Genomic DNA, 12,643 nt, shown 5'->3' on the forward strand with positions numbered 1-12,643 from the left:
TCAGGGCCTTTTAAATGATCACTGAAAGCCAAAGTCTCTTCGAAAGGAGCGAAAGGGTGAAAGGATTTATTGAAGTTTCACCGCGCCGTCGGCGCCCCGAACTTTGCAGAGCGCGAAGGATATAAATACAACGAACTCGTCCTGGTATGCATTTCGCCGTCGTTGCTGATAAAATGGATTTATCTTCAAACGAAAGGAGGCTAGAAAAAGAAAAATATAATTTTTGTGTCGTTAATAAATTAGTGTACGTGACGCCAACGGTTCGAGAAAATTGTGCACATTTCCATTTAACTTTCGATCTCTCGACCTTTCTTTGCTTCAAGCGTGTTTCTGAGGGGCATTTTTTGTGCCGTCAGTGTTATTAGAAGAAATGGAAATTATAAGTAGAGCGGAGTCGTTTGATTATGTTACAGCATATTTTTAGAGGTCGTAAGTCTGCATGGTTTCCGCCGTTAACTGCACGTCGCTTCTCAGAGTTTCACACCTCTGTAATTTGCCATACTGTGCTTATACTTTGTTTAGGTTCGTTTCTATTGCAAGATATGTTTTAAGGCTCTCCACGGACAAAGATTAAAATATTCCGTGAACATATTGCTCACTTGCACTCTATATTGTGACGCCGCAGGTGACGCCGGGCCCGGCTATTTGATTAGAACTGTTTGCAAGCACAGTGCGTTGCACGAATATCATATTTATTTTCGTCCAGCTTTTCTTCAGAGACTGCCGTAGCTTCACTTTGAGAAAGCTATACGTTTTCCTAGAGACGTTCGTATGTTTTTTGCATCAATTTGATCGAGTGCATTCAAAGGAGAAACAACAATTACTACGGGATGAAATAGCGCTGCTCGACGTCCACAGTTGAAATATGACTGACTTTCCATAAATCCAGCGGGTAAGACGGCAACACTGAAAATCACGACCACTAAATTGCCTCGAGACAGACTTGCTTAACCTTTAGGTACACGTTGGAACAGATATTATTCGAAATTTCAGCCTGAAAGCTAAGTATTTATAAACGCCGCGGGTAATGTAGCGGTCGCAGCGCGCGACAAAGCTCAACGCGACAAACTGCTGATTACAGAGGACCCCTCCCTGATGTTCTCAATTGTCAAAGTGGCACGTGACCAGACCCAACCAGGGTCTCTCTTCGCTCGCTCCAGGGGGCGGCAAGATGAGAGACCCTGGGAACGAGGTTGCTTCATTTCAAATCAACCGAGTAATCGACTTTGCGAGAGCAAAATAATTCCAAATATTTATTCTGACCACTCTGCAGTCGTGATCTCTATATCTTTCTTCGAACACGAACCCCCTCGTGGGCCCGGCTTCTGGAAATTTAACAACTCGTTGTTGTCGGACACGAAATATGTAGAATTATTGAATTTCTTAATTCCAGAGTTCGCCAAAAAGCATCAGGGAATTGAGGACAAGGGTTCAAGTTATTCTGGGAAATGATTTAAAATAGAAATCAGAGCATTTATAATAAAATTTTCGGAAAAAAAAAAGCAAAAAGCAAGCGTGACGAAGAGTCTGCCCTTTTGTCGGAGATGATCAAGCTGCAGTGCACATTGAAGCTCTAGACAGCGTACAGCGATTCCCTAAGGAGTGAATTGCAAAGAATAAAAACCAAGCTTTCAAAAATAGCAAGCGTTAAGACGCGTGGCACGATTATACGTAGCAGAGCGCGCTGGTATGAACACGGTGAGAAAAACAGTAAGTATTTCTACAATTTAGAAAAAAACAAACCAAAGGAAAAAACATATAACGGCCTTAAAAGTCAATGATCACGCAAAATTAACCGACCCGAGAGAGATTCTTGAAGAGGAAGAGCGCTTTTTTAAACAGATATATACATCAAAAGACACGAATCCGAACCGCTCGGAGTTTATCGAATTGTTTAATACAGCAAATGTATTACCAGAAGAAACTGCAAAAATTTGCGAAGGTATTATGTCTATCGATGAATGTAAACGAGCGCTTATGACAATTCAAAGCAATAAAACACCTGGTACAGATGGCCTCACTTCAGAGTTCTATCGCTTTTTTTGGAACGCTGTCAGTAAATTCATGGTGGAAAGTTTGAATTATGCCTTTCAACACGGATCACTTTCTATCTCTCAACGACAAGGTATTATTACTTTAATCCCAAAAAAGAATAAGAACGCGGCATATTTAACAAATTGGAGACTAGTATCGCTACTCAATGTTGACTACAAAATTGCGACCAAAACTATTGCTCCTCGCTTGGAAAAGATCTTGCCAAGCGTAATACATCTTTGTCAGTCCGGCTACGTAAAGGGTAGATTTATTGGAGAAAGTATCAGACTAATAGCAGACACAATGGACTTCACTAAAATTAAAAATATACCAGGCATAGCTGTGTTCTTAGATTTCGAAAAAGCTTTTGATTCAATGGAATGGGACTTTATCCAAAAATGCCTTGAATCTTTCAACTTTGGACCAAATCTCCAGCAATGGATCAGCGTGTTCTACAAAGACATCTCTAGTTGCGTCATTAACAATGGCGTTGCCTCTAAACACTTCTACTTAGAACGTGGTGTCCGTCAGGGTTGTCCCCTTTCAAGCATACTCTTTGTTATCGCTATGGAGCTTCTTGCCCAAAGTATAAAACGGTCAAAAGACATCAAGGGCATACATATCCAGGGAAATGAGGAGGTCAAGCTCACGCAATATGCTGACGACACAACTGCCCCTCTTGCTGATGTCCAGTCAGTTTCTAATTTATTTGACTTACTTTCACTGTTTGAAAAGTGCTCTGGCCTAAAAATAAATCAGGCAAAATCAGAAATGCTATGGCTTGGCTCCATGCGCCATAGGAAAGACGCAATTTGCAACCTCCAAATTAGCGATGATCCTGTTTACGCGCTCGGTGTGCATTTTCCTTACAATATTGAATTGCCTCATAAGAAAAATGTCTTTGAAAAATTAGGATTTATCTATGTACGGTAGAATAAATATTGTTAAGAAGTTAGCCCTCTCCAAACTTGTATTCATCTCCAGTGTTATGGAGACTCCAAAAAACTTTGCAATAGAGGTCAATAAAATAGTGTTCGATTTTATCTGGAAGCAAAACCCCGCCAAAATAAAAAAGACAACCCTCATCAAGAAGAAATCGGATGGCGGTCTTGGCATGAAAGATTTTGTTCTTTTCGATAAAGCTTTGAAACTAACTTGGGTAAAACGGCTGTGCTCCGACTCAGATGCACCGTGGATGTATATTCCAAAATCGTTTCTCTCTACTGTCGGCGGCACTGAGCTTTTTCAATGTAATTATGACTACAACTTTCTTGATCTTAATGGCCATCTTCCTGAATTTTACAAACAAATTATTCATCATTGGCAAGAAATCGTGTCTACGACACCTCACAGCAAGACCGAGATACTGTCTCAGACAATCTGGAACAACAAATTCATTACGACTGACCAAAAAATGGTATATCTGCCTGTCCTGCCTCATTGGTACCGAGCAGGTATAAAGCAAATTTTAGACCTTTTTGACGAGCATGAAAATTGCTTCCTGCCTTTCCTTTCCTTGCGCAATAAATACACACTAAATTGCAACTTTTTACAATATTATAGTCTTTTATCTGCGATCCCTCAAAGTTGGAAGAAGCTCCTTCACGTTAATTCTGGCGACTCTACTACACGTCCGCCGCCAATCTGTACTATAACGTGCAAGATGTTATACGACAAACTGTTAACCTTAGAAAACCTTCCTCATCCCACTTCAGAAAAAAACTCTTATCATACGGCATCGCAAAAGAGAATCTAAATAAAATTTATCTTCTGCCGTTCACAGCCACAAAAGAAGTTAAATTGGCAATGTTCCAGCACAAAATCATACACAACATTTTAGCCACGAACAGTATATTATACAAACTGAACAAGGTTGCCTTCCCATCCTGCCCTTTCTGTCTCTCTGATAGTCAAAACATACGTCATTTGTTTATTAGGTGCCCGCAAGCGGCTTCCTTTTGGTATAAGTTCCAAAGTTGGTATTCTACCGTAAGTAACGCGAGTTTAGTTCTGTCCGAGGCAGAGGTATTATTTGGAATTACTTGTCCCTGCACTCACCGTTTGACCCTCAACCACCTCATAATGCTAGGCAAATACTTTCTTTAAATCAACGCTCTAAATAATACTAGGTTCGTTTTCAGCGACTTCATCTCATTAGTGCAGGGTGAAATCGAGGTAGCAAAATATATTGCTGCCACGTTGAATGGTGAAAGGGAATTTCAACAGAAGTGGAAATTCCTTCTCACCATTTAAGGCGTTTCCCTAAGTAATTTGTTGCGAGGTCTTTTTTTTTTAGCTTGTTTGTTGGTTTTTTTCCTATAATTAAGTAATTACATTGTATTGTAACTCCTTAAGTAACGTAATATGTAAGTCATAATAAGTTATTATCGCGTATTGCAAGTAAGTAAGGTAATGCCAAGTATTGTAAATAGTTGTTTTTTTTTATGTATTGTAAGTGACGTTTGTAAGACAGTAAAAGCATTAGAAATAATAATAATAATAATAATAATAATAATAATAATAATAATAATGATAATAATATATACAAGCAAAAACTAACGATAGACAAATCCGACGTTTCGGCGACATCTTGGCGCCATTGTCAAGGGAAACTAATTAAATATGGGATTTCAAGAGTAACTAAGAGTTCAGAGTTACTAATTTGCATAAGTTAGACAAAGACCTTGGCGCGAACTGAGTTTGATTGTACATTTAAACACGGTCGTAATTGTTTAATGAGTAACATCTCATTAATGAGACAATCAAACTTGTTGTGGCATTTTTTCAACACGCTAAAACAATTGCGAAGGTCATCCGGAATCCTACCTGCGTGTCTATTATCATAGTGATTGCGTATTGACGAGGTCTTGCTTCTATGTCCATCAACGCGTACGAACAGATGGCCACGGGTGTAACCGACATAACCAGCATCGCACTGGTCACACTTGAAGTTATACACAACGCATTGTTGATCAATGAGCTGAGGCTGCCCCTTGGTGTCCACACCTAAAAGATCAATAAGGTCCTGCTTTGAAATGTTCAAATCATACTCGGAATTAAACCAGTTGTTTCTAAAAGCTCTGTCTGCGAGAATCGTAATGGTTTCATCCAAAGGTACATTCGTGAACAAAGAGGACACATCATAGGACACCAGCAAGTCACCAGGTGTTATGTTGAGGTCTCGCGGTAGGGGCAGCTTTTCCAATTTAATGGATCCCTGTATGAACAGATCGACGGAGTAGCGATGGGGTCCCCCCTTGGGCCCTTGCTAACCAACGTATTCATGTCGTCTATTGAAGAGAAATTAGATGTTGAGGGTAAGCTGCCAACTTACTATCGTCGATATGTTGACGACACACTCACTGTGATGCCCGATTTGTCTACAGCTAGGGACTTTCTCAACACCCTCAACCACGCTCACCCCACCATCAAGTTCACTATGGAGGTCGAAAACCATGGAATGCTTCCCTTTCTCGGTAGTCAACTCCTAAACAGAGCGCCCCGTATTGAAACTAAAGTGTTCGTGAAGCCAGCAAACAGTGGCCTGCTCCTCCATTACCACAGTCATGTCGATAATAGGTACAAGCGCGGCCTATTGACAACTATGCTCGATCGCGCACATCGCCTGTCTTCGTCATGGTCCTACTTCACTGAGGAGTGCGAACGACTGAAGTCTGTTTTCTCTAAACTGAAATATCCCAAGCACCTTGTTGACTCCACTGTTAAAACCTTCCTAAATTTAAAGGTCGCTGACCAGCCCTCATTACGGTCCAGATCTACGACAGAAAACACTACTCGGGTTGTCATACCCTTTAAAGACCAGGAGTCTGCTAATATCGTGAAGACACAGTTAAAAGATCTCAGTGTGAAGCTGCAGACTAGTGTTCAACCGGTGTTTACGAGCCGCAAGATTGCCCAGGAGTTCCCGACAAGCGAACCTAAGCCTCAGCTCATTGATCAACAATGCGTTGTGTATAACTTCAAGTGTGACCAGTGCGATGCTGGTTATGTCGGTTACACCCGTGGCCATCTGTTCGTACGCGTTGATGGTCATAGAAACAAGACCTCGTCAATACGCAATCACTATGATAATAGACACGCAGGTAGGATTCCGAATGACCTTCGCAATTGTTTTAGCGTGTTGAAAAAATGCCACAACAAGTTTGATTGTCTCATTAATGAGATGTTACTCATTAAACAATTACGACCGTGTTTAAATGTACAATCAAACTCAGTTCGCGCTAAGGTCTTTGTCTAACTTATGCAAATTAGTAACTCTGAACTCTTAGTTACTCTTGAAATCCCATATTTAATTAGTTTCCCTTGACAATGGCGCCAAGATGTCGCCGAAACGTCGGATTTGTCTATCGTTAGTTTTTGCTTGTATATGTTTATCTAAATCATTGTTGATTAGAATAATAATAATAATAATAATAATAATAATAATAGTAATAATAATGATAATGATAATGATAATGCTAATAATAGTAATAGTAATAGTAATAGTAATAATAATAATAATAATAATAATAATAATAATAATAATAATAATAATAATAATCATTGGAGCTTTCGGGCTTGTCAAGGAGGGAACAGAAAACTACATCGGCAAGATCCCAGGCAATATTAGAATAACAGAGCTACAGAAGACCGTCCTCCTTGGAACTGCTCACATACTTAGGAGGACTCTATCCATCAAGTAATCCAGCAGACTTATGACTGCCCTAGGCTCATGGATTGAACTCGGCACCATAAGTTAAAAGCGGCAAGACTTTAAGGACTTAAAATAATAATAATCAAGGCTGCTGCCTAACGGGCGCCCGGTCGCCTGAGGCGCCTAAGTTACGAGTGCGGGCGACTAAAGTTTTGTTCAAGGAGCCCGAGTGGGCGCCTAAACATGGAGTTTTCATTCCCATCTAATCTGTTCAGTGACTTCAATCTTCTAATGAAATCGGCCAAAAAATCATTCACACAATAAATTAAACGGAAAACAACAGCTACTCTGGTCCTGTTTTGCTTTTAACACGAGAAATATGGGCCAAAGCACGGCAACAAAGTCTCTCTCCGCTCACAAAACAACCGAAAACAGCCATATTTGAAAATCGCCCTACAATGCATTGCAAGTTCAGTATTGAATAAATGCGTGTCATGTATGCAAATGGATTGTGTCTCTGTTGATGCCCAACTGATTCCAGTTGCAAAATAACTACTTTGATAACAAATATTTTTAGAATTGGAGTGATGCTGCTGCAGACATTATATTAACAATTGAATAAGGATTAATTCTTGGGCTCTTTTTTTTTGTCCGATACTTTGGAAAGCTTCACTTACCGTGGCTGTACTGAATGAATTTCTGTAGTTTCTGAAAGGATATTTATGACTTAAAAGTCGAAATATGCAAGTAGCTACAAGCCAGCAAAAAGAAAACATCATTACAATTCTTTTTGCATACCAGGGTTTTATATTTTAAATCATCAAACGAATTGTCGTGGCTCCGCCCAATATACGAGAATATATTTTCTCCAAAGAAGCAGCCAATATAATGCGGTAATGCTGCCTAAAACAGGCACCTTTTGTTTATACTTATGTCCCTGAAGCCCGGGGAAGGAAAGCACATTTCAGTGAGGCCAAATTCAAACACCCCAAATGCCTATTTCATCTTCATTTGTTTTCATTTGCAGCTTGCATTTCATGATTTGTTTAGAATTGCTAAACTCAAAAACGAAAGAGGTAATAAAAATTTTTGTAAAAACAGCTGCAGCACTTGCATGGATACACTGATTATTGAATTTGTTTGACCACAAATAGTATTCTTTCTCAGTCATGACCTGACCACTTTGCTGAAAACTTTATTTCAAAAATTTGATTGATAAAATAAACCATATTAGTGTCTCATGGAAAATCTCTGCCTCCGGACCCCTCCCCTAAATTTCCAAATTCACTCCCCCCCCCTGTCTTCCCCAGTCTCGCCAACCCCCCGGATTGACCACGGCAAATTTATTCTGGGCTCCTAAAAAAGTGGCTTGGGCTCCTAACTTTTAAAGTTAGGAGCCTAAAGGGCTCCTTAAAAATTTCCTTAGGCAACAGCCTTGATAATAAGGATGATGATGATGATGCATCGCGCAGAATTCCGCGACACATCCGGGACTTAAATGTAGAGTGCGCGCGAAATTCAAATTCAATTAGGCTGCCGATGGTTAAACAATAAAGAAAATGACCAGAAAATGGCCGACTACGCATACTTGTTTAGAGTTTACGTGCTTCATACTTGTGTTTCGTAGTGGTTATCATAGGGCTTTTGTAGATGAGACATTGATGGAATAAAGGGGACATTTTTTGATTTAGTCGTTTTCTTTTCCTGAATTTGGTCCACTTGAGGGAAAATATTATATGAGCAAATATTTGGAGGAAGAATTTTACTCCTTCAAAGTGCCCTTCTTAACGGTTATCATATGGCTTTGAACGTATGTTCTTCAAGGAAGCTTTATGCCAAGTTTTAACGGAAAATGATGTCTCGAAGTGGTCGTTCTGTCCAACTTTCGAACACTCCTAACGATCTTTCAGCCTTCGTTCGCCTCGGAGACTAAAAGAACAATAGAGCGAAACTCTTTTGAATTTCCCAGTAGAATATTAATATATACCAAGCTCCGCCTCCACAAACAATAGGTCACACGCCGACACTATAAGGCATTGAAATTGAGAGGTGTATTTAAAGTAACGCTTTACGCGAGTTGCAATAAACGCAAATTTTCAGCATGTCATGTGTGCAAGAAATGCAGCGCGTTGATCGGGAGCTCTTTTTTGAGCTCAATGAATCCCCGGTCAACCCCGCTTTCTTGCACATGTCCACTCCACTAAAAGGCTACGACCCAATGTTTTATCTCCAAATAAACGGCGAGGCTCTCTGGCAGTGGCGCGTTGTCAAGAAACAAAAACAAATGTTGTAAAATACTCTTAGGCAGGACTACATTAGCCGGTATAGGAGCGTAAGTGTCGAGTACAAATGCGTAACTTGTCTAACCCATGCCTCACGCTTGCACTTGAAGTAACGCTTTCAAAACCGCCTGTTTGACATAAAAAGATTTCACACTATCGGTAGACTGTTTACGGTCTCCTTTGCAGCCGTTTTGTTGTTTTCTTCAGTAATCAAGAAAATTTCAGCCGAGTGTATAAACAACGCGAGTATGAAACGAGTGATCCACGCATCGCACTACTCAGAATTAACCTACGATCAAGCCATTCAGTTTTTTTTTACGTTCTTTATTTTCTTGACATGGAGGCGAACACCATGTTTAAGACAAAAAGTAAATGATCGCGGAAAAATTCATCTGATCACAGGTAAGCCCGCTGCCTTTTACAACCTGCTACGGGTATCGGCTGTTTTGCAGCAAGCCGCATTTCGCACTTGAAAAAAAAGACGCCTTTATCGCAGGTTAAGCTTTTCAAACCGACTGTTGTACGTGGAACTGTTTCGATAATTCAGAAAACGTTTCTACCAACGGGAGTTGGTTAGCTTCTAAGTCAAATAAAGATATCGCTGCACACAGATTTGCAAAACGCTTCGTGAAGAGTGCGGCCCGCCTTTAATTAGTGGACTATTGTTAACTGCACTGCACCTTGGGATTTATTTTACACATTCAACCGTTTGATTGACAGCAGCTCAAATCTGCGAAGAGACTCAAGTATTCCCAAAGCTAAATCTGTTAACCAATCACAGCCAACTAGTTCTAGACAAATTATTATGCCGCGGGTTAATAATCTGAGAACTGTAAGTACATGTCGCGAAAGACAATGGCATTCTGCGCGATGGATGATGATGATGACGATAACAATAATGCAGTGTATTGTAAGTAGGTTAAGTATTGTGTCGTGTTGTAAGGAGAGTAAGGCAATGTAAGTAACTAAGTGTTTAGCAATAAAAAAAGGGAAGTTCTATATCAAGATTATGAAAGAGGTGCTTTGCGTGTAACACACGTTGAAACTTTGTGTAAGGCTCTACGTTTGGCATGGATTCAAAGGTTCCTAAAAAGTGACAGGCGGGGGACAGAAAATTGGAAAGTCATCCCATGTTCCTTCTTTAAGAAATATGGGGGCTTATACTTCTTGCTTCACTGTATAATTTTGACGAAAATTTCCTAAAGTTGATTGAAATGCCATCCTTCTACAAGCAAATTCTGAGTTTCTTTTTGGAACTGAAGAGTATCTATGACACGAACGGAGACCAGGAATTAATCCTTTTTAACAACAAAGAAATACAAATAGGTGGTAAAACTGTGTGTTATCAGAATTGGTTTGACCAAGGAGTCTACTCAATTTGTGACATTCTCGATTCCAGTGGAATGTACTTGAATTTTGCAGATTTCTGTCGGAAATTTTCAGTTCAGTCCAATTTTCTCACCTATTTTCAAATTCTGTCGGCTATCCCTAAACGACTGCTGGAAAAGGCGAGGGACTCTTTTGCAACCAATCCAATTTTTACTCCAGGGAAGTCCACTTTTCATCTGTCACCTTTGCTGTCGATCGACCTATCTAAATTAACATGTAAAGATTACTACTGGCTTTTTTTGAACAAGAAGGAACCTTGCGCAACTGGCCCTAGCAAGTGGCAACGCGACCTTCCACAGTTCACTCTCTCTTGGAGCACAACTTTTAAGCGGATAAAGTCAATCAGTAAGCAAAAACATAAGCACGCAAGGCGTGCAAGAGTTTTTTTTTTGTGAAGTGTCGGAGAGAGGAGCAGTCATGGAGCTGTTTACAGTAATGATCTGGTTAATTTGACAAGTGTTTTCGGTTGCGATGTACAGCAAGAAAGAAACTGGGAATTTATGATGTACATGCGATGTTACATCGGTCATGGTGAGATAGCTAAATAGTAAGCCATAAAATGTTTGACTGAACAAACTACAGTAATCTGACACGTCTCCAGATTAATGTAGATAACAGGCAATTTGATTCGTTCTTTGATACAACCCACACTGTAATTGGTTTGACACGCGCACATGCATAACTCCCTCACTCACCAATCACATAGCCCTTCAAACCCCCAAGAGGAATTTTTTGCTCAAAAATACTCAAGTTAAATAAGAGATCTTTTCGCATTTTATACGAGTCGTAAGTTTACCCTTTTTACACAACACAACACAACACAACACAACACTACTTCACCGAAAATAGAAAGAAAGAGGAAAAAACCTCTCTTACGTGTTGAAAGTCTGATTTAATTAAATTGCACTTTAACTTGGCGCCACGCAGTCTTCAAAGAACATTTGCGCAGTTTTCATAATTTTTACCTTTAAAAATATCGGACTGAAATGAAAGTCATCAAATAAAACTATTAAACTGCTACTGAAGAGACGTAAAAACCGTCCAGAAATGAAAGCTTCTTTTTTGTGTAATACCCTGGAAACAATAGCCGATAACTTGTCAGCTCTAATTGAATTTACTCCCATATAAAAGACAAAAGTGTTAAGTTACCGTTTGCAACTAAAGATAGCAAACATCTCGTGGGAAAGAGTGGTGAAGATTCGTCCGCTCTAATTGAATTTACTCCCTTGTGAAAAACAAGAGTTTCAAATTACACTTTGTAACTAAAAAATAAAAGTATCTCGTTATATTTGCATGCAACAAGAACAAAACAATCGTCACCTGCACTTACTATTGTAAACGTTAGAACTGTTTCAAATCTAAATAGTCTCGTCTTCTCTAAAACATGTCCTAAGAACTAGAAGCCACGATTCGTGACCTCTAATTGAATTTACTCCTTGTGAAAAACAAAAGTATCAAGTTACCTTTGTAACTAAAAATGAAAATATCTCGGCCATTTGCATACTACTAACTCACGAATTGTTTCAAACCTCAAGGCTCATCTCGTTCATTTAACTAAAATCCTCAGCCTAACCCACAGAAAATGTCGAAGTAAACCCAATATATGAATACTTCCTCCTCTTTTACGGAAGAATAAATATGGCCGTTCTGAACTGTATCGGGTTCACATCTTCTTACATACCGTTTACCTTCACAACAAGAAATTTGATTGGCTGTTTATAGTAGATCCAATCTGATTGGTGTGACATACATACATCTCTCACTCACTCACTCACTCACTCACTCACTCACTCACTCACTCACTCACTCACTCACTCACTCACTCACTCACTCACTCACTCACTCACTCACTCACTCACTCACTCACTCACTCACTCACTCACTCACTCACTCACTCACTCACTCACTCACTCACTCACTCACTCACTCACTCACTCACTCACTCACTCACTCACTCACTCACTCACTCACTCACTCACTCACTCACTCACTCACTCACTCACTCACTCACTCACTCACTCACTCATCCATTGACTCGTCCATAACATACCCGACGCTCCGACTAAGAGGTATTTTTTTACAAAAAAATAACTCAATAAATTAAAAGAATTTTTTTACAAACTTGCTCATCACATTGTCACCACAAAGAAAGAATTACATTTATACGGAATTGAAGACAACATGAGTTGTCATTAGCGAGCTTAAGCAAACCACGACGATGACGGCAAACATAGGCACGCAAGGCGTGCAAGAATTATTTTTGTGTGTGAAGTGTCGGAGATTG

General features: G+C 39.7%; 2 protein-coding genes across 6 annotated transcripts in view; one reads left to right on the top strand and one right to left on the bottom strand.

The window, feature by feature from the left end:
- LOC145489641 (eukaryotic translation initiation factor 3 subunit D-like) overlaps positions 1–12,643 on the bottom strand; it is a 333,976-nt gene that overhangs the window by 228,969 nt on the left and 92,364 nt on the right. The gene's annotated exons all lie outside the window — the stretch shown is intronic.
- On the top strand, positions 5,279–6,344 carry LOC145489669 (uncharacterized). Its single transcript, XM_081468702.1, has one exon. The coding sequence runs from the start codon at positions 5,279–5,281 to the stop codon at positions 6,290–6,292; it is 1,014 nt and encodes a 337-aa protein (XP_081324828.1). The 3' UTR covers positions 6,293–6,344.

Source organism: Orbicella franksi, chromosome 6 (genome assembly GCF_964199315.1).
Source record: "Orbicella franksi chromosome 6, jaOrbFran1.1, whole genome shotgun sequence".
Taxonomy (NCBI): Eukaryota; Metazoa; Cnidaria; class Anthozoa; order Scleractinia; family Merulinidae; genus Orbicella; species Orbicella franksi.

Bases quoted from the DNA above. Each gene is read 5' to 3' on its own strand.
- LOC145489669 (XM_081468702.1), top strand. From the start codon at position 5,279: ATGGGGTCCCCCCTTGGGCCCTTGCTAACCAACGTATTCATGTCGTCT.